Source organism: Nicotiana tomentosiformis, chromosome 12 (genome assembly GCF_000390325.3).
Source record: "Nicotiana tomentosiformis chromosome 12, ASM39032v3, whole genome shotgun sequence".
NCBI classification, from domain to species: Eukaryota; Viridiplantae; Streptophyta; class Magnoliopsida; order Solanales; family Solanaceae; genus Nicotiana; species Nicotiana tomentosiformis.
Window position 1 is genome coordinate 29083070 of NC_090823.1, and position 24745 is coordinate 29107814.

The window sequence follows — 24745 nt, forward strand, 5'->3', positions numbered from 1 at the left end:
GTCGAGTTCTTGCATGTGTTGTGGCTCAGTCTTCTTTATTTGAGCGGAATAAGGCTCGACAATACGATTATCTGCACTTGCTGATTATTAGAGAGATAATGCTACAGGGTGGTGCCAAGGAGGTTACTATCGGTGATGATGGTGTTCTGCAACTGTAGGGTCGCCTATGTGTTCTTAATGTTGATGGCCTGAGGGAGACGATTCTAGAGGAGACGCACAGTTCACGATATTCTATTCATCCAAGTACTACGAAGATGTATCGTGACCTAAGTTAGCATTTCTGCTGGCGGTGGATGAAGAAGGACATAGTTGAGTATGTGGCGAGATGTCTAAATTGCCAGCAGGTTAAGTGTGAGCACCAGAGGTCGGGTGGTTCACTTTAGCAGATGGCTATAATGGAGTGAAAGTGCGAGCACATCACTATGGACTTGTTGTTAGGTTGCCGCAGACATTGAGGAAATTTGATGTCAGTTGGATCATTGTCGACAGACTGACCAAGTTGGCGCACTTCATTCTAGTAGTGACTACTTACTCTTCAGAGAGGTTGGCCCAGATTTATATCCATGAGATTGTCCGATTGCATGGTGTGCCTATTTCTATCATTTCAGATAGAGTCCCTCAGTTCACCTCATATTTCTGGAGAGCGGTACAAAGTGAGTTGGGTACCCGGGTAGATCTTAGCATCGCTTTTCATCCGCAGACTGACGGGCAGTCGGAGCGGACCATTTAGATTCTAGAGGATATGCTCAAAGCATGTGTGATTGACTTTAGAGGGCAGTGGGATCGATTCTTACCTTTGGCCAAGTTTGCTTATAACAACATTTATCAGTCCAGCATCGAGATGGCTTCATTTGAGGCTTTATATGGTCGGCGATGTCGTTCCCACATCGGCTGGTTTGAGTCCGACGAGGTCAGGTTTTATGGTACTAATTTGGTAAAGAATGCCTTAGATAAGGTAAAGTTGATTCAGGAGCGACTTCACACAGCTCACTCCAGAAAGAAGAGTTACGTAGATAAGAAGGCGTGTGATTTATCATTTATGGTGAGCGAGAAGGTTCTTTCGAAAGTCCAGCTGATGAAGGGTATCATGAGGTTCGGAAAGAAGGGCAAGCTGAGTTCGAGGTTCATTGGTCCATTTGAGGTGTTAGAGCAAGTTAGAGAGGATGCTTACAAGCTTTCTTTGCCTCCCAGTCTATCGGGAGTTCATTCGGTTTTCCACATGTCTATGCTCCGGAAGTACCATGCCGACATGTCACATGTGTTACATTACAGCACAGTTCAGGTAGATGAGAGCTTGGAGTATGAGGATGAGCCAAATGCTATTGTTGCCAGGAAGGTCTGCCAGTTGAAGTCTAAGAAGATTTCATCAGTAAAGGTCTAGTGGAGGGGTCAACCAGTTGAGGAGGCGAATTGGGAGACCGAGGAGGACATGCAGAGCAGATATTCACACTTATTCATCACTCTAGGTATAATTAAAGACTCATTCGAGGAAGAACATTTGTTTAAGAGGTGGAGGATGTAATGACCTGACAAGTCGTTTCACTTTCTAGATCCGCGTTCTCCTATTTAAGACTTCACATATCTGCTTTTACTATTTTATGACTTACGGCGATGATTGATTTGGTTTTGGAAGGGTTCAGGTTGAATTTGGAACACTTAGTTCCTTAATAAGGGCCTAAGGTAGCCACGTTTGACTTGAGTTAACATTTTGAGTAAACGACCTCGGAACTGGGATTTGATGGTTTTGATAAGTTTGTATGATAATTTTGGACTTGGGAGTGTTCGAATCGATTTTTAGGTGATCTACGAGCATTTCGGCGCTTAGTGTTGAAAGTTGGCGCCTTGAAGGTTTTAGAGTTTCTTAGATTTGGTTTAAAGCAGACTTTGGTTTTATCGATGTCCGTTTGGGATTTTGAGCCTAAGAATAGGTTTGTATGGTGATTTATGACTTGTGCGCAAAATTTGGCATCTTTTCGAGTTGTCTAAGTATTATTCGCTGCTTTCGGAGCTAGTTGAAGAAGTTTGAAGTTTATAAGTTGATTAATTTGGTTTTAGGGTGCGATTAATAGTTTTGATGTTGTTTTATGTGTTCCGAGGATTTGAGCAGGCCCGTATTATATTTGTGGACTTGTTGGTGTATTTGAACGGTGTCTCGGGTGGCATGGGTGTGCTTTGGACCACCCGGAGTTAAGTCCAAAATAGCATATTTTCTGCTACTGGTTTCCTTTTTCGTGAACACAGAGGGAGTCTCGCATTCGCGATGAAGGATTTGGGGCAGGGTTGTTTTGTTCTTCGCGTTCGCGATCACTTGGTCACGTTCGCGATGGTTTAGGACATGTGACCTTCGCGTTCGCAATGAGTGTCACGTGTTCGCATAAAAGGGGGGGTGGGCCTAAGGTTAGCTGGCCATTGCTCTTCTCACTCGTGAAGTGTGGACCGCGTTCGTGAATTTTAGGTTGGACAAGCCTTCGTGATCGCGAGTCTCCTGTCGCGTTCGCGAAGGACATTTTCTGGGCTTGGGCAATTTTGCCTTCGCGATCGCGAGGGCATTGTCGCGATCTCAAAGAAAGATCACTAGGCAGAAGCATTTTTAAAACACGGGACTTAGGCTCATTTTCTTCATTTCTCTCAACTCTTGTCCAATTTTAGAGCTCCTTGGAGAGGGATTTTCACCTAGCATTGCAAGATAAGTTATTCCTACATAATGTAAGTTTAATACATAGATTATGGGTAGATGTTAACATAGAAATTATGGTATTATGATGAAAAACCTAGGTTTTGGTAAAAATGGGATTAGACCACAAAAATGATTATGAAATTGAGTATAAATTATATATTTTAGTTCGTAAGGTTATGGGTAATATTTATCTATAAAAATTTAGGAATCCGGGCACGTGGGTCCGGGGGTGACTTTTAGGAATTTTTCAAATTAGATTGGGTAATTACTTTAATAGTTAAATTATGAATTTTTGAGCTTATATTGATTAGTTTGTATGACCTTTGGGTAGTTTCGGATTGCTCGGCATCGATTTGAGGCGATTAGTGTGGTTGACGAGTCGGGTAGTGAACTTGAGAGTGAGGTAAGTCTCTTGCCTTACCTTGTAAGAGGGAATTAACCCCATAGGTTTTTAAATTGTTATTTGTTAATAATTGAGGGTGCTATGTACGCACGAACCGTACATAGCTAAAATCATGTTATGTCCGGGTAGATATAGGACTTTATCAAGTAATATTTGTATTATTTAAACCCAGCTTGTTAGTTTAATTACTTGTATTAATAAGTGAAATTTGATTAGAGATTATGTTAGACCAAGCTTCGTTACTTGAGTTTTGGCGGAATATTCGATTGTTGATAGAAAATGTATGCTCTTTTATGTGCCTATCTTGGTGTTGTAAACGTATGTCCCGTAGTTCGAAGAGTTTCTCAATTCACGTGGATCGTGCTGAACGCCTCGACAATATTTATATATAATGAGATGCATATATTAATCGGACCGTATGACCTCCGTAGTGTATGTACACGATTATTATGGATCAGGACGTACGACCTCAGCATATTTCATGTGCGATGATACTAGAAGTCTGATTATACTTGATATTTCCTTCATGACTTGAGAATTTGTAACTACTTGATGTCCTATAGTTGTTGAAATTGGCATGTGATATTCGGAGATTTTAGATTGGTACTTTGATAATGAATCACTTATTTATTACTTCTTATTCTATTGTTGCGGTTGTATTTCATGTCTATCTATAATTCTTGTATTTTATTTATTGACCTCTAGTAAGTGTCGATGCCAATCCCTCGTCACTACTTCTTTGAGGTTAGACTAGATACTTATTGGGTACATATTATTTAGGTACTCACGCTACACTTCTGCACTAATTGTGCAGGTTCTGAGGCAGGTACATCTGGTGGCCATCCAGGCGCGCATCCCCGTTACCCGGAGACCTAGTGGTGAGCTTCTTCCCATACGCCGTTCTGCAGCACCCGAAGTCTCCTCCTTGTTGTATTTATTATTTCTATCTATTTTATCTCAGACACTAGCTATATGAGTTTTGTATATTCTACTAGATTACTCGTACACCTGTGACATCGGGTTTTGGGAGTTACTAGTAGATGGTTATGGATTTTTGCATATTAATATCATCATTTCACTCTTATGTTTTATTTATGCTTTATATCACCATAGCCTTATATACTTAGTTTTTTTTGTTGAATAAAATTTATGATTTTAAAAGTGATAAAATGAATAATTAAATGGATTAGTTCACCGTTGGCTTGCCTACCAACGATATTGGGCACCATCACGGCCTATAGCGGGAATTGGGTCGTGACACTATCGGTCATTTTATGTATTTTAGTCCTGTTTCCCCTATTTGATGCTCGTCGTAGGTGTATTTGTTGCAATGTGATTTGCGGGTATGGTTGGTTTTGTTTCATGGAGGTTTTGGATCGAATTGGAACACTTAGTTCCTAGTTTGGAAGCTTAAGTTGGAAGTGTTGACCAAATTTGACTTTTGTATCTTTGATCTCAGATTGGAGTTTTGATAGTTTCATTAGGTCCGGATGGTGATTTATGACTTAGGTGTATGTTCAAATTTTGATTTGGAGGTTCCTAGATAGATTTGGTTCCATTTGGCAAAAGTTGGTAACTTGAAGGTTTGAAAGGTTCATAGGTTTGACCGGGAGTTGACTTTTATGATACCGGGTTCGTATTATGTTTTCGACAATTAGAATAGACCTGTTATGTCATTTGGGACTTGTATATAAAATTTGAGAATATTTTGAGTTTATAGGCATGTTTGGCATAAGTTTTGAATTCGAAAATTTGAATTAGTTCATTAAGTTTGAATTGAGGTGAGATTTATGATTTTGATGTTATTTTGTGTTATTTGAATCCTCGAGTAGGACCGTGTTATATTTTGGGATTGGTTGGTATGATGGATAGGGTTCTGGGTGCCCCGACTGTATTTTGGAGTGGTTTCGGATCATTTTCCTTTGTTTTGGACTGCTGATTTCTGGTGCAGAGGTTCTTCATCGCGATTGTGAATAGAGGCTCGTGATTGCGGAGTGGAAATTTAGGCCGGCAAGGTTTTACCCTTCGCGGTCGCGTGGGACACGTCGCATTCACGAAGCTCTGGGATGTGATGTTTCGCGTTTGCGCTCAGGTGTCACGTTCGTGAAGGCATGTAATAAGGCCAGAGATTTGACCACGCAATCGCACATGGTAGGTTGTATTCAGGTAAGCATGTCTAGTGTAGGGGTCGTATTCGCATGAAGGCTTCGCGTTCGTGGAGGGAAGTTTTGTGCTGATGAGTTTTTGGCTTCCGCAATCGCGATATAGGTCTCGCGATCGCGATGCATATGCCTGGGTAGACCCTTAAGTACTCTATTTCGAGGGTTTGAGTTATTCTATCACACTTTGAGAATGGGAGCTCGGATTTCGGTGATATTTTAGGGAATTTTCACGATTTGTATTGGGGTCAGTATTGTTTACTCCAATTTGTTTATTAGTCATGATTCCAATATTAATTTTAGCGTTTGATTGGTGAATCGAAGTGAGAAACATTGCGGATTATGGCAAACCTTTTATAAAGTAAAAATTGATGATTTAAGGGTCAATTTAAGGGCTGGTTTGGATGAAACATATATATTTAGACTTATTGATATGGGTGTTCGGGATATGTCAGTTTTGTTGGTTTCGGGGTGCGAGCCCGGGGTTGACTTTGTGTATTTATATCAAGATCATAGATTTATTGTTTGGGGTTGTTTCCTATGGCTTTTATTGATATTATTAAGTTATTTTGGCTAGATTCGAGCAGTCCAGAGGTTGATTCACGCGGAAAGAGATTTCTAGAGTATTGATTTGGCTTGCTTGAGGTAAGTATTTTACCTAAACTTGGTTGAGGCACTAGATATCTGAGTTGTTAGTGATGGCTACGTTCTATGGGTAGCGCACATGTAAGGAGTTGAGCCCATGTGTGTGTACTGGGATATTATTCATGCTCGGGGTAGTACTTAGGCTATGATATGCCTTGAATTGATTGCTAAGCTTCATGTTATTATGTTTCTTATGTTTATACCCCTTTGTAAGCTATTTGAACCATGTTTGAGGTAACATATGATTTAATATCTTGATTAAACATGATAAATACTATTTTAGTGATATAATTGCCTAATTGAGCTATGGTAGCACACTTTGCACATGAACACACCTTAGCATGTCACTTATACCTGTCCATGAGTATGTAATTTGATATTCATTGTTCATGTACATGTAATGTTATATATCTACTTTCTATGTGATATGGACTGGATTGGTAGCACGTGAGTTGTCCGTGCGGTTGAGATATAATAGCATGTGAGTTGTCCCTGTTGTTGAGATATGATAGCACGTGACATCTCCGTGTATATCCGAGATATGATAGCATGTAAGTTGTCCGTGTGGCTGAGCTATGATAGCACATGAATTATCCATGCGATTGATATATATATATGGCACGTGAGTTGTCTGTGCAGTTGTTATATATAGCATGTGATTTGTCCGTGTGGTTGTTATTTATGGAACGTGAGTTGTTCGTGCAGCTTGTGGATGAGGATTTACCCCCATAGGGTCACCCTCTCATGTTTCTCTCTCAATGATGTACACACAGTATGGGAAAAATTGATCAGTGTTTGATTCGGTTATTGCATTTTCTCTACTTGCTAATTTTTTTGGATGTATACTTGTTTTATGAGCATATCTCCTCTATATGCTGAATTTTTAACTAATATAGAGTTTAGCATATTATCTCTTGTGCACCGAGGTGACTTTATATGTGTTTTCCTGATTTGATGATATTATTGTTGTGTACTTGTGGAAATTCATGAACTGAGCAGGTTATTAGCGAGTATCATTGATAATTCTTGCATCTATTACCTCGCTGAGGTTAGTTATAGTACTTGGTGAGTACATGAGATCGGTTAAGTAGAGTAAGTATTAATCAAATTATCTTAATTCTAAGCTCCAAATAGTAATATAAGGCTCCAATTCATTTAGAACTCTCAAACATAGCTAACAAGTCTATATCTACCTAACAACTCATATTCATCAACGATACATAACGCTAACACCAACCAAGTCAACTAAGTGTTCAACACGTATATCTTACTTTACAAGTCTGGTAAAAATTGATATTCCCACCATAAAAGTCGGTTCTTGAGTTTAAAACTCTAAATCTCTCATTCCATACTCAACAATACGATATTCGATAATTGAATTTCTCACAAAATTATAAAGAATATTATTTAGCTTATTTTTATCAAATAAACACTATTTATCATCTCTACCCACTAGTCAATCTTATTCATAATACCCATTTTTAGGGTTCATCTCTCAACTCAACCAAACTATGAGTTTACTCTAAATCACCTTCTATATACTTATTTACATATAATAGATGAACATTGAGTAGTGGGATTACCTCTTGAAGATAAATTTTAAATATTTTTATTTTTGTATTCTTGGAGTATTTGAAAGAATCTAACAAATTTCATGGTTGAATCTTCTTACTATTAGTGTTAATCAACCTGAATTAACATAAAACTTGAATAAAAACTCACCTTGTATGATCAAGTGAAGCCTTGATCTAAATCCTCTTCAAAGCCCCAATGAACTCCTAAAATTTGACCCCAAATCATTTTTCCCCGACCTAGGGAGCATATATAACCTTTCTAGGTGCACTGCCACGCATCAGGGCGTGCACTTGGGGCAACCAACTTCTTCAGGTGCGCGGGCGCGTATGTTGGAGAATGCTAGTAAAGTTGTCATAACTTTTGTACAAAAGTTTAAATGGTGAACGATTTAAACCATTGGAAACTAGACTCAAAGAACTTTAATTTGATAGCTATCCACAACGTAACTTGTCATAGACATGGAGATATGATCATTTGAAAATAGGTCATATGCGACTTCGGGCGTCTTTTTTTCTTCAACAATTCTAACTTGTTCCAATATACTTCTCCCCACTTATAAACATCATTATAACCTTTCAAATCATGTTCAATACATGTCCACATACCCAAATAGATTTATCCATAAACATAGTTGTTGTTAGCGTACAAATTATATGCTTAGTGCTAATGACCTCCTAATGAGGCCTTAAACATTTGAACAAATTTTCGGGTGCTATAGGAGTCGGTTATACTCATACTAAACTTCTCCACGTTGTGTGCAAATTTTAGAGTTGAGCTATTGTGGAGTTCAAGAGCTAGTATTGAAGACATATCAGCATTTCAGTTATCAGCTGCCATTTGTTCATGGTATACTAGGATCTTGTATATATATATATATATATATATATATATATATATTCAAAGAGATAGTGTATTTTATCAAATTAGTGTTGAATTGCTATTCTTAGTTGCTCATGATTTATACCACAAGTTCTTGGGGTAGTTTGTATTAAACTTTGCATTCTTATTTTATTATTTATTAAATGATCTTCAGTTTGGGTTGTGTTTTATGTTGGTAGGTTCGCCTAGTAGGTGGGTTTGGTTCTATCACTACTTGATAAAATTTGGGTCGTGACGGTCAAGGAAAATTAGATATCGCATAAAATAGGATGAGGAGAATTTCTATTCCTTGAAGTTGGAGGAAATATCTGATTTTTAAAGCAATGTTAGAGGAAAACTATGATTTTCACCCATTAGTCTGAGATAAAGCGAATATATTTCTGCATTTTGGTGAAGTATTTTTTTTTTGAAAAATATATAATAATTAACTTGGTTTAGTCAATTGACCTACATATGAACAATTCGCCATATAAAAGAGACTATAAAAATATGAAGAGAATAATTCTCCCTCCTAAACAATACTCTCTTAAGGATTACATTGTGAATTTGTTACGTGGGACTACAGTTTTAGGAATGCATAGGTGCGTCATGAGAAAATTTTAGCCCTTATTTTTTTTATTTGGAAAAAGAAAATAAATAGTCAAAAAAAAGTAAGTGAACTATGAATTATGAGTCACCAGTCCATAATATCCATTCCTGATTACATCAATTAGAAGACTCCCAAGAACATTGATCCTTCCCTTTGTAGACAATAACTAAGAAAATACTATATCAGAAAGGAAAATTCCATAAAACAAAGATAATATTACATGCACAACCCTTATATAATAAAATTGCAGTTTATTATGTCGACAAGGTGGGTTGCTCTGATGGTAAGCACCCTCCACTTCCAACCAAGAGGTTGTGAGTTCGAGTCACCTCAAGAGCAAGGTGGGGAGTTCTTGGAGGGAAGGATGCCGAGGGTCATTTGGAAACAGCCTCTCTATCCCAGGGTAGGTATAAGGTTATACTAATTCCTCTGAATTCATACCATTAGGAAGTTTCCAGTCAAAATGGTACAGTAATCTAGCTAGAGTTAGCTCAAGGGTTGCTGTACCAAATGATATTCCTGGACAAACTCTTTTTCCAAATCCAAATCCCAAGAACTCAAAAGGAATTGATTCTTTGATATCATCAACAAGAATATTGAACCTCTCGGGCTCAAATTTCCCACATATTCACTAGGGCTATAGTTTTATTAGGTATGATGTACCCATTAACCTCACATTGCTCTATTGATTCCCAAGGTAAAGACAATGGACCAGGAGGATGAAGCCTTAGAGTTTCCTTGACAACTAATTTCAAGTACTTCAGATTCTGACTTCAGCTTGCATGTTTTTCATGATAGTTGGATTCTTCATTATTTCAGACATGGCCCATTCAAGTGTAGTTGCTGATGTCACAGTTCCGGCAGCGAACATGTCCTGTTGGTGCCCAATTGATAGGCAATTTTAGGGTTCATTTGTAGTCAAAAATAAATAATAAGTACTTTTTTAAGAAGAAGAAAAGGGGGAAGAGATTGACATGAAGATCTAGGTATTATTACTTACCAAGACTATAGCTTTGATGTTATCTCTTGTTAAAGGGATCTTAAAGTTGTGGCTCTCCTTGTCTTTAAGCCTTAAAAGAAGGTGCAAAATATCTTCTTGATCAAGGGGCTCATTGTTATTTCTTTCTACGCTAGCTTCGTGTTCACGAAAATTTTCTTCAAGAAGGAGATCACATTCTTGATGGATTTCACTACTAAAAAACAACTGTTTACCGGCGCAACAGTACCGACATACATTTTTCCGTCGCTATTCCGAGGGAGTTTCCGTCGGAGTCCCTCGGTACTTTTGAACTTTTTAATTTCTAATTTTTTTAAAAAAGTACCGACGGACAACTCTGGATAAATAATGATACTTTGACCGGTCAAAATTTAGTTGGCTGTACCGATGCATTCCGTCGGTAAATTACCGGCAGACTCTCTCGCAACATTTTGTATTTATATTTTTGAATTATTTTTTTAGGTACCGACGGTGTCTCTCGATGTATTTAAAAAAATCAATGAAAAAGAAAATAAAGTTATCGACGGACTCAATCGCTGTTGCATTTATATAATATTTTGAATTATGTTCTTACGGTACCGATGGACTTCCGTCGGTAATTTAAATATATAATCTTATACATTATTATTTTGTATTTTTTATTATACAATAGCGAGGAAGGCCGTCGGTAAGTCCCTCGGTAAGTATTTACTTAATTATCTTAGTGGTTGATTAGCCTATTTATTAAAAATTACACTAAGTGAAACTGTATTCATGGTAATCACACTACTTAAAAAGATATTAGTGGTAATCAGCTTAGTAATTTGTAATTACATAAAGTAAAAGTGAATTTGCAGTATCCTTAACTACATTGATTACCCTATACATTAATAATTACAAACTAAGAAGAAGTGTATTAGTCGTTTTCGTAAGAAATATTAGTGATGATTTATCTTATAAATTAATAATTACTGTAAGTAGAAGTATATTAACGGTGTCCATAAGTAATGTTAACAATTGATTATCATACACATTGATAATATACTAAGTAAAAGTGTATTAGTTGTATTTAGCTCGTAGATTCATATTACACGAAGTATAAGTGTATTAATAATATATCTGTAACTAATGTTGGTGATTGATTAACCTATATACATTGATAATAACACTAAGTATTAGTGAACTAGTGGCATCCTAATATAGGTGATGTTAGTGATTGATTAGCCTATACATTGATAATTATACGTTAAATGAAAGTGTATTAATGCTATTTGTGAAAAATGTTAGTGATTGTTTATCTCTAAATTAATAATTAAAGCATGTAGAGGTTTATTAGTGGTATCGTTAAGTAATATTAATAATTGATTAGCTTATACATTGATAATTACATACTAGGTAAAAGTTTATTATTGGTATACGTGACAAATATTGGTGATTGTTTAATTATCTTAAATTGACAACTAAAGTAAGTAAAATTATATTAGCAATATCGTTAATTAATATGAATAAATTATTAGGCAATTCATTGAAAATTACATTGGTAAACAACTGTTTTTAGTAGTGTTTTAACTAGCTTTTGCTTGGATCCTATGGTGAACTCAAGAAACTTGAGGGACGGGAACAAATCTAAGATATTGAAAATTCCTGCGAGAGTTGCTATTCCTTTTATTGCAAAAATCAAAGAGCCCGAATTGTTACAGGCCATTCCAACTGAAGCTTTGCAAATAATAGCACAAGTGAGCGTGTTAAGACATTCACCTGCAGCCGATGCCTTAATGGATGTAACTAAGCAAAATCTCTTCCTCCATTAGAGGATAAGTCGAGTGAACCCTTTTCGGACTTAAGAGCTCTAACGTGCAAAATTTGCGCATTTGTTTCCAGTAATCACCATAGGGAGCAAAGATAATGTCTCTATTATTGTATGTAACGGTCTTCGAGACAAGCATTTCCGGCCTATATGCAAATGCGGTATCGCTTGTTTTCATTACTTCTTTCAGCATCTTATAAGATGATATGACAATAGTTGAACGTTCGCCTAGTTTTAGGTGCATCAAAGGTCCATGTTTCTCATATATAAATTAATAAAACATCATAATAACATAAAAATAGAAATTACATTAAAAATTTGATATATTTTAAAAAATTAAAGAAACTCATAAAAAATAAAATATCTAGTAAATTTTACATGTATATAAACAATGTAATATTATTAATATTATTATGAGATATAATAACCTATAACGTCTTAATTTTCAAATATATGATATGAATGGTTTTTAAATAATAATAAAAAAAAAACAGGAATGGTTGACCCTGCTTAATAGAGTAGTTAATGTGCTTCTCATATCCTTTTTGATGAAATAAATATTGTAAGAGAGGTTCGCATTAATTTGACTCGTAAATTAGCAGTGAATTTGAAAGGTCTAACGCATACATAGCATATTATTCCATGATAAAATTATCTAGTTTGACAGCTCAGAGCAAAAAACTATCAACATTAACCTAACCCATAAAATGTTATTATTATTAGCCAACATCTCCATACTAAATAGATTTGAAAATTCTGCTGCACCCAAACAGCTCTTCTCGGCCGTAAATTCTCTTTTTATTACAAGTGGCTAAAGCTTCTTTCTCTTTATTTCATGGCTTCGTTGTCCTTACTTTTCTTTATGACTCACATTTACAGTGAACCAGCTACACTAATCTAAACAATTTAATTGTCATAATTTCTATAAATGGATCTGTCTATAGATACAAATATAGAATGCTAGCTAGCTCAAGAATGTTAGCTAGTAATTTAAACCGGAATATTAGCTCAAGAATGTTCCCGCAAATAATGGAAGTAATTGACTTTGCAATACTCAAATTGTCACCAACAGTAATAGTCATTTTTGTGATTATAGCAAAAACGTTTTTATACTGCTGAATACGCATCTTATTTTAAAGTGTCAGGCCTGTACTCGTATATAATTTCTGATAGTTAAAAAATGCAGCTTGACCATAACCTTAACTCAATTGGAAAATAGGTCAGGAACGCCAACGAAAACTTACAAATGATAGCATGATCTAATTAAGAGGATGAAAGGTCGTGTTTCATGGTAATAATTTCTTTTTATAAAACTCATTTTATAATTATTGAAGCTCGCTTAAGCTTGAGTTTGAAAATTTTGGTTTTTAATATTGCAATATATTTCAAGTGGTAATTGTTGGAGTAAACTGTATATATCTTAAGGAATTAGAATCTCAATTTTGGGTGATTTTGTGGAAATTTGAGTTGAATTTTGAGCTACGGTTCGAAGGAAGAAGATAAAATTTATGCAGATATAATTGTGTATCTTATGTATGTCTCTTATATATTTCATATGTATCCCATGTATCTCATGTGTATGTGTGTATATATATATATATGTGTGTGTGTGTGTGTGGTGCAAAGAAAATTTTCAACTAAATTTCAACTACAAATTTCATCTTCAAACTAGTCCAATTCACATGCAATCTTTCTCAAATTATGTATATCTATTTTTGACGAAACCAATCATACTCATTAAAAAAAATTATATTTGTTTTAAAAAATTTAATAGTTTTTTTTAAATGTTATATATCATTAGTAAATAGCCACTCATTTAACCGTTTAAACTAAAAATAGTCGGCTGATGAATAATATGTATATAATAATATATAATTTATGTATACCGATTAACATTGGGTATTTTGTTGTTGTTGTTGTTATTGTTATATACCAACTAAAAAAATAAACACTAAAATAGACAGGCTATTCATGTAAAAATCCGTTAGTATTAATTTCAACTAGGTAGGCATTTTAAGCTTCTTCTAGGGGGACGGAATTTGGTGTCCATTTATCATGCAATCAATTTTTTGTTGTAGCAACACCCAAAGAGTAATCTCTTCTGTGACTTATTATTACCCCTTTCCCCCTAATTTCTGTGATGTGTCAGCTCCAATTTTTTTAGAGAGATTTTAAGGCTAAGATTTGTCCCCGAAATCCTTCTTTGTTTTAGATAAATCTCCAGGTCTTTTTTTTTTTTTTTTTGATTTTTGCCCGTAATTAGAGAAAAGATTTTGACTTTGTTAAAATTTATTTTGTTATCTGATATTATCAAAGTAATTTAGTGTGTCCATAATGACATTAAACTTTTGTTATTTTTTTTTTGCTTTAGCAAAAAGTATTAGATTGTCCATAAATATTAGATGGGATATTTTTTGCTTTGATCTAGAAATTTTAATAGGATCCCATAGATAATCTGCAACCTTAGCTTGGTTTTGGTAATTCTTTTTTTTAGGTAACTAACTTTTGTATTAATTACCTTTGAAAACCTTACAAAACCATAGCTAGATTAATAATGTTTACCCTTAAAATTGGATAACAACTAAACTTATAATGTGGTTCTAAGGACATGTAATTTCACTTAATACCAATTAATAAATATGAAGATTAATAACATAAATGAACTATAAAGTAAAGAAAACCAGTGTTAGAATGGAACTCAGCCCTCGAGTTTGGATACCCTCAAAATGGTTGATGTAAAAATAATTAAAATATAACAAGCTGATGAACAATAGTATAAACGAGAAAGAGAATTATATTGCTTTGATATCTGTGAACAACGTGTCTTACAAATGATTAGAACCCCCCTTTAAATAGTAGAGGAATTTTACTTATGGTATAATTCTAATTACAGAAGGAAATTCCATGATTAGCTAATTAACCGTTTCTTATTTGATCCGTTCCGAGATTTACGCCATGATCCTCGACCAGTCACGGATATCTCGCCTTTCTGTTATTGTGCTATCTTCGATCTTGCTCGATGTCTGTCTCATTTGGCTTTGATCGCTACTAGCCTCGATCTCGACAGGTACTTCGATTCTAAACTCGATACCTTATCCTCGTGATTTAGTTTGTTCCGTTATGAGGCCATCCTTCGATGCAACTTTCCAGTCTCGGTCAAATAGTAAAATCGGGTGGGCTCGATATCGAACTAGGACCTCGCTTATCGCGATTTCCGAGACTGGTAAGTACAAGTAGAGTTGCTCGTCCACTTTCAGAGTATGAAGCAGTGGCGGGCTCGATAGGTACCGCTTTAATTCTTCCAATGCTTGTTGTCATTCCGGGGTCCATGCAAAATTATTCTTCTTTTTGAGCAGTGAGAAGAACCTGTGACTTCTATCTGAAGACCTCGAGATGAATCGGCCTAGGGCGGCTACACGCCCTGTTAATCTTTGTACGGCCTTAACATTGTCCACGACTGTGATGTCTTTAATTACCTTGATCTTTTCGGAGTTGATTTCGATCCCCCGATTTGACACTATAAAGCTGAGGAACTTGCCCGAGCTGACCCCGAATGCACATTTCTCCGGGTTGAGTTTCATGTAGTATTTCCTTAGTATATCGAAGGTCTCCTGCAAATGTGTCAAATGGTCATCTGCTTGCAGGGACTTAACTAGCATATCGTCAATATAAACCTCCATTGATTTACCTATTTGTTCTTCGAGCATTTGATTTACTAAGCGTTGATAAGTGTCACCAACATTATTTAGTCCAAACGACATTACATTATAACAATAGGTGTCGTACTTAGTGATGAACGAAGTCTTTTCCTGATCCTCCGAGTTCATTTGTATTTGATTGTACCCGGAGTAGGTATCGAGAAAACTAAGGATCTCGTGGCCGGTCGTGGCATCGATCATGCGGTCGATATTCGGCAGAGGAAAAGAGTCTTTAGAACATGCTTTGTTTAAATCTTTATAGTCTACGCACATTTTAAGTTCATGTCCCTTTTTTGGGACTACGACTATGTTTTCTAACCATTCGGGATATTATACTTCCCGAATGGATCCTATTTTGAGAAGTTTGGCTACCTCGTCCTTGATGAATGCATGTTTTACCTTGGACTGAGGCCTTCTCTTTTGTTTTACTGGGCGAAACTTTGGGTCCAAGCTCAGTCGATGTGTAGTGATCTCCGGCGGGATCCCTGTCATATCTAGGTGGGACCAAGAAAAACAATCCATATTATTGATAAGAAATTTAATGAGTTTTTTCCTTAGCTTAGGGGTTAACCCCGTACCCAGGTATACCTTTCGATCGGAATGCTCGATCAGTATGACTTGCTCCAGCTCTTCGACTGTCGATTTGGTGGCATCAGAATACTCGGGGATTAAGAAGGATCGAGGGGTCCAGTAGTCATCTTCCTCGCCTGTTCCCTGCTTCTCTGACTGAGTCGAGGCTGGTGGTTGTGGTTGCTATTTAGCGTCCTATTTTCCTTTGGACTCTGATCCCTTTGTTGATGAAAGCGCCGATACCAGTATTACTTCGTCGACCGCGAACATCTCTTTGGCAGCATGCTGTTCCCCATACACCGTTTTTACTCCATCCGGTGTTGGTAACTTCAGCATTTGGTGAAGGGTTGAGAGGACCGCCCTCATGTTGTGAATCCAGGGTCTTACGAGTAGTGTGTTGTATCTCGTATCACCCTCCATCAAATGGAACTTTGTTTCTTGAATAGTTCCGGCTATATTTACTGGCAGGATGATTTGACCTTTAGTTGTTTCACTCGCCATGTTGAAGCCATTGAGAATCTGAGCTGCGGGTACGATCTGATCTTGTAGGCCAAGCTGCTCTATGACCTTAGATCGAATAATATTGGCCGACTTCCTGGATCAATTAAAACACGTTTAACCTAAATTTTATTCATAAGGATAGAGATTACCAAAGCATCATTGTGGGGTTGTGAGATCCCTTCTGCTTCCTCATTATTGAATGATAAAGTGCCTTATTGCACATAGTCCCGAATTCGTTTTTCCCTGATGATTGATACTTTAGTGCGTTTGAACACGGGCCCTTGTGGAATATCGACCCCACCAATGATCATGTGAATCACGTGTGTTGGTTCTTCCTGCTCATTTTTCCTGTTTGCATCCATGTCTCTGAAATGGTTTTTAGCTCGATCGCTCAAGAATTCTAGAAGGTGACCCTCATTGAATAGACGGGCCACCTCTTCCCTTAGTTGTCTGCAGTCTTCGGTTCTATGACCATGTGTACCATGGTATTTGCATATTTGATTGGGGTTTCTTTGGGATGCATCGGTTTGTAGGGCTCTGGGCCATCTAGTATCTTTGATTCTCCCAATGGCTGACACAATACTTGATACATCGATGCTGAAGTTGTATTCTGATAATCGTGGTGCCTATGTGGGATTGGCATGTTTATCGAAGCCACTTTTGCTCATGAGCCCTCGAGAGCTCTGTCCTCGATCGTTCCTTTAATCATTTCGGATGGGATTGTGTCTTGGGCCGCTGTTTTTACGATCTGCATTGTATGGTTGATACCGATCTCTGTTCGACCGGGGTTCTCTGTCGATATCCCTTTGAGTTCTGCCGACGGGCCTGTTTGGATAAACGGAATCGGAAGGGGTCCCCAATTGATCATCCTCGACCCTAATCTTTGACTTGTAGCGATTATGTACATCGGCCTAGGTTACCGGTGGATATTTAATTAAATTCTGCTTTAACTGTCGTGATGCCACCGAACTTCATTCGTTCAAACCTTGAGTAAAGGCTTGAACAACCCAATCGTTTGTGACCGATGATAGTTCTATGCGTTCCATCTGGAACCAAGATACGAATTCCCTCAACATTTCGTTGTCTTTTTGTTTCACCTTGAAGAGGTCCAACTTCATAGTCGCAACCTTTATTACTCTGGCATGTGCCTTTACGAAGGATTCTACAAGCATGGCGAAGGAAACGATTGAATTAGGCGGAAAATTGTGGTACCATATCATTGCTCCTTTCGACAAGGTTTCTCCAAATTACTTCAGTATAACAGATTCAATCTCATCGTCTTCCAAGTCATTCCCTTTTATTGCGCATGTATAAGAAGTGACATGCTCATTAGGGTCGGTGGTCCCATTGTACTTAGGAATTTATGGCGTTCGGAATTTCTTCGGAATGGGTTTCAGAGCCGCACTTGGAGGGAAAGGCTTTTATACGAATTTCTTTGAATCCATACCCTTTAGAATCGGCGGTGCCCTCGGTATTTGGTCAACCCGGGAATTGTATGTCTCTACTTTCTTGTAATTTGCCTCGATTTTCTTTTCTCCCGATTCAATCCGTTTAGTGAGCTCCTCGAGCATTTTCATAATGGCGGGGTCAGTCCCCGATTCGTTGGCGTTCGACCTTTCCGGCACAGGCTCGGTCCTGTGTACGACTTCTAGTTAGACCCTACTCAGTGTTCGGTGCTGATTTTGTAGTTATGCTATAGCGGCTTGTTGAGCCTGTAATATTTCGAATATCAATTGGAGGCTAACTCCACCATCTTCTCCGCCCTACGCACCTCGACCACCTGATCGAACTTCCCTACGTACGCTACCTTCGGGATCAATGCCCAAATTTACATTTAGGGTGACATGTGAACTGACATCGACGGGATTTTCAATTGGTGCTCCCTCGAGGTTAGCTGAGGTACCTCGATCCCTGGGGCGGCTATATTGTCATTTTCCCCGTGAAATCCGAGGTTGTTGTCACCATGTGTAGGCACTGCTTGTGAGTTTGACATGTTTATCCTGAAAATAAAGATTCTTACGAGAACAAGTGTAAAGAAGTGTGTGTTATCGAAATCAGTATTAAGAAATCACTATTATCCTAGCCGCCCCACGGTGGGCGCCAAACTGTTTACCCTTAAAATTGGATAACAATTAAACTTATAATGTGGTTCTAAGGACACGTCATTTCACTTAATACCAATTGATAAATATGAAGATTAATAACAGAAATGAACTATAAATTAAAGCAAACTTGTGTTAGAATGGAACTTAGCCCTCGAGTTTGGATACCTTCGAACTGGTTGATGTAAGAACAATTAAAATATAACAAGCTGATGAACAATAGTATAAACGAGAAAGAAAATTATATTGCTTTGATATCTATGAACAATGTGTCTTACAAATGATTAGAACCTCCCTTTAAATAGTAGGTGAATTCCACTTATGGTATAATTCTAATTATAGAAGAAAATTCCATCATTAGTTAATTAACCATTTCTGATTTGATCCGTTCCGAGATTTATGCCATAATCCTCAACCAGTCACGGATATCTCGCATTACTGTTATTGTGCTATCTTCGATCTTGCTCGATGTCTGTCTCATTTGGCTTCGATCGCTACTAGCCTCGATCTCGACAGGTACCTCGATTCTGAACTCGGTACCTTATCCTCGTGATTTAGTCTGTTTCGTTACGAGACCATCTTTCGATGCAACCTCCCGGTCTCGGTCAAATAATAAATCGGGTGCGCCCGATTTTAACCATATACAAATAACACAGCCAGTTATCTAGCAAGTACAAGAGAAAAAAACAGACCTATACAATTCTAAAAACATAAGCTATCACTAGAACATAAAGCTTTGGTAATTCTTTGTAGTGATTAGTGAATATATATATATATATATATATATATATATATATATATATATATATATATATAAACTTCACACTAAATTCTACTTGCAACAAATAATAGTCTAAATAAGTGGGCCAAGAATGGAAATTTACTCAATTTATGAATTTCTATTTGGTAATATTTTCTCAAAATCATTTATCTAATTACAGTAGATGTAACTTTTAATAACAGAGAATAGATTGACATTTTTATAATTTATATTTAGCATCAATTTTGTTATTATTTTTATATCATCAATTTAATTTACAATATCATTCATAATGAGAACTTTTTCCCGAAATCAAAACTTTTCACATGTTTTTTGTGGTTTTGATATATTATTTTATTATTTTCTATGTGTGGCTATTTCATCATTAGTTTATGTTATAACTATTAGTTAAAATAGTTAAAACACAAATTTTATTAGAATCACGATATAATATAATGAATAATCACATCTTGACCCTCTAACTTTTATTGTCAACGTGCCAATAAAATATCCAAACTTTCAAAAGTAATTCTCATGCTTCAATTGTATTTAACGTGCCAATAAGCATAATTAAAATTTTGTATCACATATGATTCAATTGTATTCAATCTTACCTTCTGTTTTTCTTCTTTTAATTATTATTTATATGTATTATTTATTAGTTTAGGTTTCATATACTAAAACAATGAATACAAATTTTTTGAAAATATGGATCTATATATTGTTCTATATATAAAAACAAAGACATACATATAATCATAATAGTCATGTATCACCAAAAATAAAATCATAATAGTCATGCATATAAGTTAGTATAGCAAAGAAAAAAATGCAAACAAAATAATAACACAAAATAATCTTTAATTTTCGTAGTGTTCTTGAGATTGTGAATAATGCCAAACAAAGAACTCTTGTACATTCATAATATATTTGGTCATTCCTTGAACGGGTGATTTGGTAAAACTTCTTTATATATTTCGGTTCTCCGTCGTAATTGTTCATTTTTTAAATATTCATTTCGCATTTGTGAGATATTTGTATACATCGTATCCATGAAACCTCAGATTCCTCAGTTACATTTGTGACAAAAGATAAAGTAATGTAATTATAAATAATAATAAAATAATAATAAGTTAAATCAGTTATGAATATATACCTTGATAACCTAGTCAAACTTCTTTATGTATTTCAAGTTCTCCATCACACTTGTTCATTTTTGATATTGTTACAACCCCAAATTCCCTCCGTAGGATTTCGTGATGGCACCTAGTCTCTAAGACTAGGTAAGCCTATCAATGCGGAATAACAATTGAAATATGAAATAAATAAATCTTCAATTCACATAATTACAACTCCCAAAACCCGATAGGAATAAGTCACAAACTTCTAAGAATTTATCCTTAATGTCTCTATATATCAGAGTCTAAAGAAAATAAGGAAGTAACATAATAATAATAGAAGGGGACTCCGGAATCTGCGGACGCTGGCAGATATACCTCGTAGTCTCCGTACACAGGTAGCTTACTGATGTCTGGGCTGGTAAGATGTACCTGGATCTGCACAAAATGATGTGCAGAAGCGTAGTATGAGTACACCACAATGGTACCCAGTAAGTGCCAAGCCTAACCTCGGTAGAGTAGTGACGAGGTTAGGTCAGGCCCTACTCGAATAATAAACGACAAGGTGAAATGCTTAACAATATAATAAAAATAAAATGACAATGGAAATGAATCAAGTACGTAGTATGTCACCAATTAACTACGCAAAATAATGGTAAATAATACCTCGTGGAATACAAAACGGAATTCTTTTCAACTTTAAGAAAATCACAACAATAATCAAAGACAACTATGGCCATAAATCAAAATCAACAAGGTCACTCACGAGGTACCGCCTCGTAGTCCCAAATCAAAAATAAATTCACAATATCTCATTTTCTTATATTACCGCGGGAGCCTTCACAATTTATTATAAAGAAAATATTTTTTCCGAAATAGCATCCCATGTTTTAGCCACTCTTATCACACCGCATGACTTCTAGTAGTTCTTCTACTAGCCACGCGTATCAAGCCACCCTTATCTCACCGCATGCGTTTTAACACTCAGACTTTATACCACCGCATGCGTATCAATATCACAATATATCACAATTTGCACCTCAAGTGCCCAAATATTTTAACTTGCCAAAATAAATCAACAACCAGAATATTTTTCCACAATAAGGAGCTCACAGCTCAATCACAATAAATATAAAAGTCTTCACAAAATATTCAGCAAAAATAATATTTCCACAAATTTAACATCTTGACTTAACATCCAATTATTAAATATAAAATACTTTATTTTTAATAATATTTAATTTAATAAAATTCAACCTTCAAATAATGCACAGAATAAAATAAAGCAAAGTTTCGACTAAAAGGTAAAAACAATTAGTAGAAAAAATGTCAGGCAAATTTAGGAATATAATATAGATCAATGATGATGAATATAGTCGGATAAAATAATTTAATTAATGTGTGACAGAGATATACACAATTTAAAAACTAGAGTTTTTTACATTTAGCCCATGTACACACTCGTCACCTCGTGTACACGACATTCAACACATTACAATTATCACATTAATACCAATCTCAGGGGAAATTTCTCCCACACAAAGTTAGACAAGTCCCTTACCTCGACTTGTTCCAATTTAATCCACTAGTAGGCATTTTTCTCGATTATCCAACTTTGAATGGCTCAAATCTAGCCAAAATAATTCGATACAGTCAACAAAAATTATAGGAATTAATTTCATAAGAAAATACTACATTTTTCAATAAAATTCGAATTTAACTCAAAAATCGCCCGTGGGGCCCACATCTTGGAATCCGTGAAACTCACAAAATCCGACAACCGATTCAATTATGAGTCTAACCATACTAGTTTCACTCAAATCTGACTCCGAATCAACACTGAAATCTCAAAAATTCATTTCAATGAGATTTCTAAAAAAATTTCAAATTTCAATCTCAAAACACTAATTAAATTCTGAAAACAAATGATGGATTCGGGTAATCTAACCATAATTGAGTTAAGAACACTTATCCCGATGTTTTCTCTGAAAATCTCCCAAAAATCGCCTCTACCCAAGCTCCAATTTGTCAAAAATGAAAAAGGGACGAAGTCCCCTGCTTTATAACTTACAGTTCTGTCTAGACTGCCCTCGGCCCTCGATCCTCAGCCTCGATCCTGGGCCTCGATCCTGGGCCTTCGATCCTGGGCCTCGATCTTCGGCCTTCGATACTAGGCCTTGGTCTTAGGCCTTCGATCCTCAGCCTCGATCCTAGGCCTCGGTCTTCGGCCTTTGATTTCTGCCTCCGAATTTCCAGCAGAAAATATTGCAGCAGCTGTTTAAGTCCAACTTTTGATCCGTTAACCATCCGAAACTCACCCGAGGCCCTCGGGACCTCAACCAAATACACCAACAAGTTCTAAAATATCATACGAATTTATTTGAAACCTCAAATCATATCAAATAACACTAAAATTATAAATCACACCCCAATTCAAGCTTAATGAAACTAAAAAATTTTCAACTTCTACATTCGATGTCGAAACTTATCAAATCAAGTCCGATTAACCTCAAATATTGCATACTAGTCATAAATGATATAACAGAGCTATGAAAATTTTCAGAACTTGATTCCGATCCCGATATCAAAAAGTCAACTCCCCGGTCAAACTTCCAAACTTAAATTCCTATTTTAGCCATTTCAAGCCTAATTTAACTACGGTCTTCCAAATAAAATTCTGAACATGCCCCTAAGTCCGAAATCACCATATGAAGCTGTTGGAATCATCAAAATTTTATTCCGGGGTCGTTTGCACATAAGTCGACATCCGGTCACTAGTTGAACTTAAGCTTTAAAACTTGGAACTAAGTGTTACAATTCATTCCAAAACCTCACCGGACCTAAATCAATTACTCCGGCAAGTCATATATCAGTCATGCAATACAGAATGTGTAGTAAATAGGGAAACGGGGCTACAACTTTTAAAACGATTGGCCGGGTCGTTACAGATATATTCATTTTGCATTTGTGAAATATTTCTATACATCATGGAATCTTCAGCTTCCTTAGTAACATCTATAACAATGACAAATGTAATGTTAGTTGTAAAGCACAACAAAATAATAACATTAAAACAATAAATTTGAGGGAAAATAATAAGTGACGACTTTAAATTAAAATTAATATAAGTGATATAAGATTAAAGGATTTCTTTTAAATTTATTAATGTAACTTATGAGTAAGTAGCATATGCTAGATTAAGAAAAAATTACTGAGCAGTAAAAATATGTTAAGTGTACCTTATTGGCTATTGCTTCACGATCTCAAACCTTAGCATCGTGTTTATTGCTTGGAGAACACTTTGGTAAGTTCATAGTGTTCAAGAGGAAGAGTTTTTTTTCCGGAAGAACCGAAAAGTGAAATTCAAAAGAAGAAAGATATAAAACTTTATTTCTTTTTGGTAGCGAAATTTGTAGGAGACCAACAACTTATTGAACAAACAATACACCAAAACGAAAAACAAAAGAACGAAGTTGTCTCATATCATCCCTTAGCAGTGGCAGGCCACATAAGGTAATCGTAAACTGCATGGCTTGACAAACAAATATTACTTGTGTTATTTGCTAGGACAAAACTATAAAAGCATAGAATTTGTTATTCTAACCAAAAAAGCTTTTCGAATACTCAATTAGTTTGAAGAGATCGTAATTTTATTTACATAAATTATTCATAATAGAAAAACAAAAATTGAGAGACTAACCTGAAGGTTCGTACAGTATTACAGGGTTAGAATCCGAATATATAGTATTCTACATAGGCTTATGTGGAATGGATCTTGAGCACAATATTATTTTACCATATATGTCGTTTGATTGTTAATCAATTATTCACATCCATGTATTAAATGTTAAACTTAAAATATAAATTAATTTTTCCATACTATTTTTTGTCTTCAAAATTTAAACAAATTAAAAGTAATAAATGAAGTAAATAATAAGCATATTTAATTACCTTTAGATCTAAGGCACGCATAATCTTAATTTTCTTATGTAGCAATACTTATTAATTATAATTTTCGAATTTCAATACGAATATACCAAAATTTCAATCGCCTATTGAGCCGAGGGTTTCCCGAAAACAATCTCTCTACTCCTTCGGGGTAGGGGTAAGGTCTGCGTACACACTATCCTTTTTATATTTTAAATTGCCTGACATTTTCCTGCTAAATGTTTTACCTGTTTAGTTAAAATTCTGTCTCTTTTGTTCTGTGCATTATTTGAAGGTTGGCTTTCTTAAATTTAAATATTATTAATATGAAGTATTTGACATTGTAAAAATCTAGTATG

General features: G+C 35.8%; 2 protein-coding genes across 2 annotated transcripts; one reads left to right on the plus strand and one right to left on the minus strand.

Moving 5' to 3' along the window:
- Positions 1–841: 841 nt before the first annotated feature.
- On the plus strand, positions 842–1381 carry LOC138902404 (uncharacterized). The gene has a single exon (XM_070190270.1). The coding sequence runs from the start codon at positions 842–844 to the stop codon at positions 1379–1381; it is 540 nt and encodes a 179-aa protein (XP_070046371.1).
- A 14792-nt stretch (positions 1382–16173) lies between these two features.
- Positions 16174–16672, minus strand: LOC138902405 (uncharacterized). Its single transcript, XM_070190271.1, has 2 exons — positions 16629–16672; positions 16174–16573 (listed from the first exon to the last, which is right to left on the minus strand). The coding sequence occupies exons 1-2, from the start codon at positions 16670–16672 to the stop codon at positions 16174–16176; spliced, it is 444 nt and encodes a 147-aa protein (XP_070046372.1).
- Between the last annotated feature and the right edge of the window lie 8073 nt (positions 16673–24745).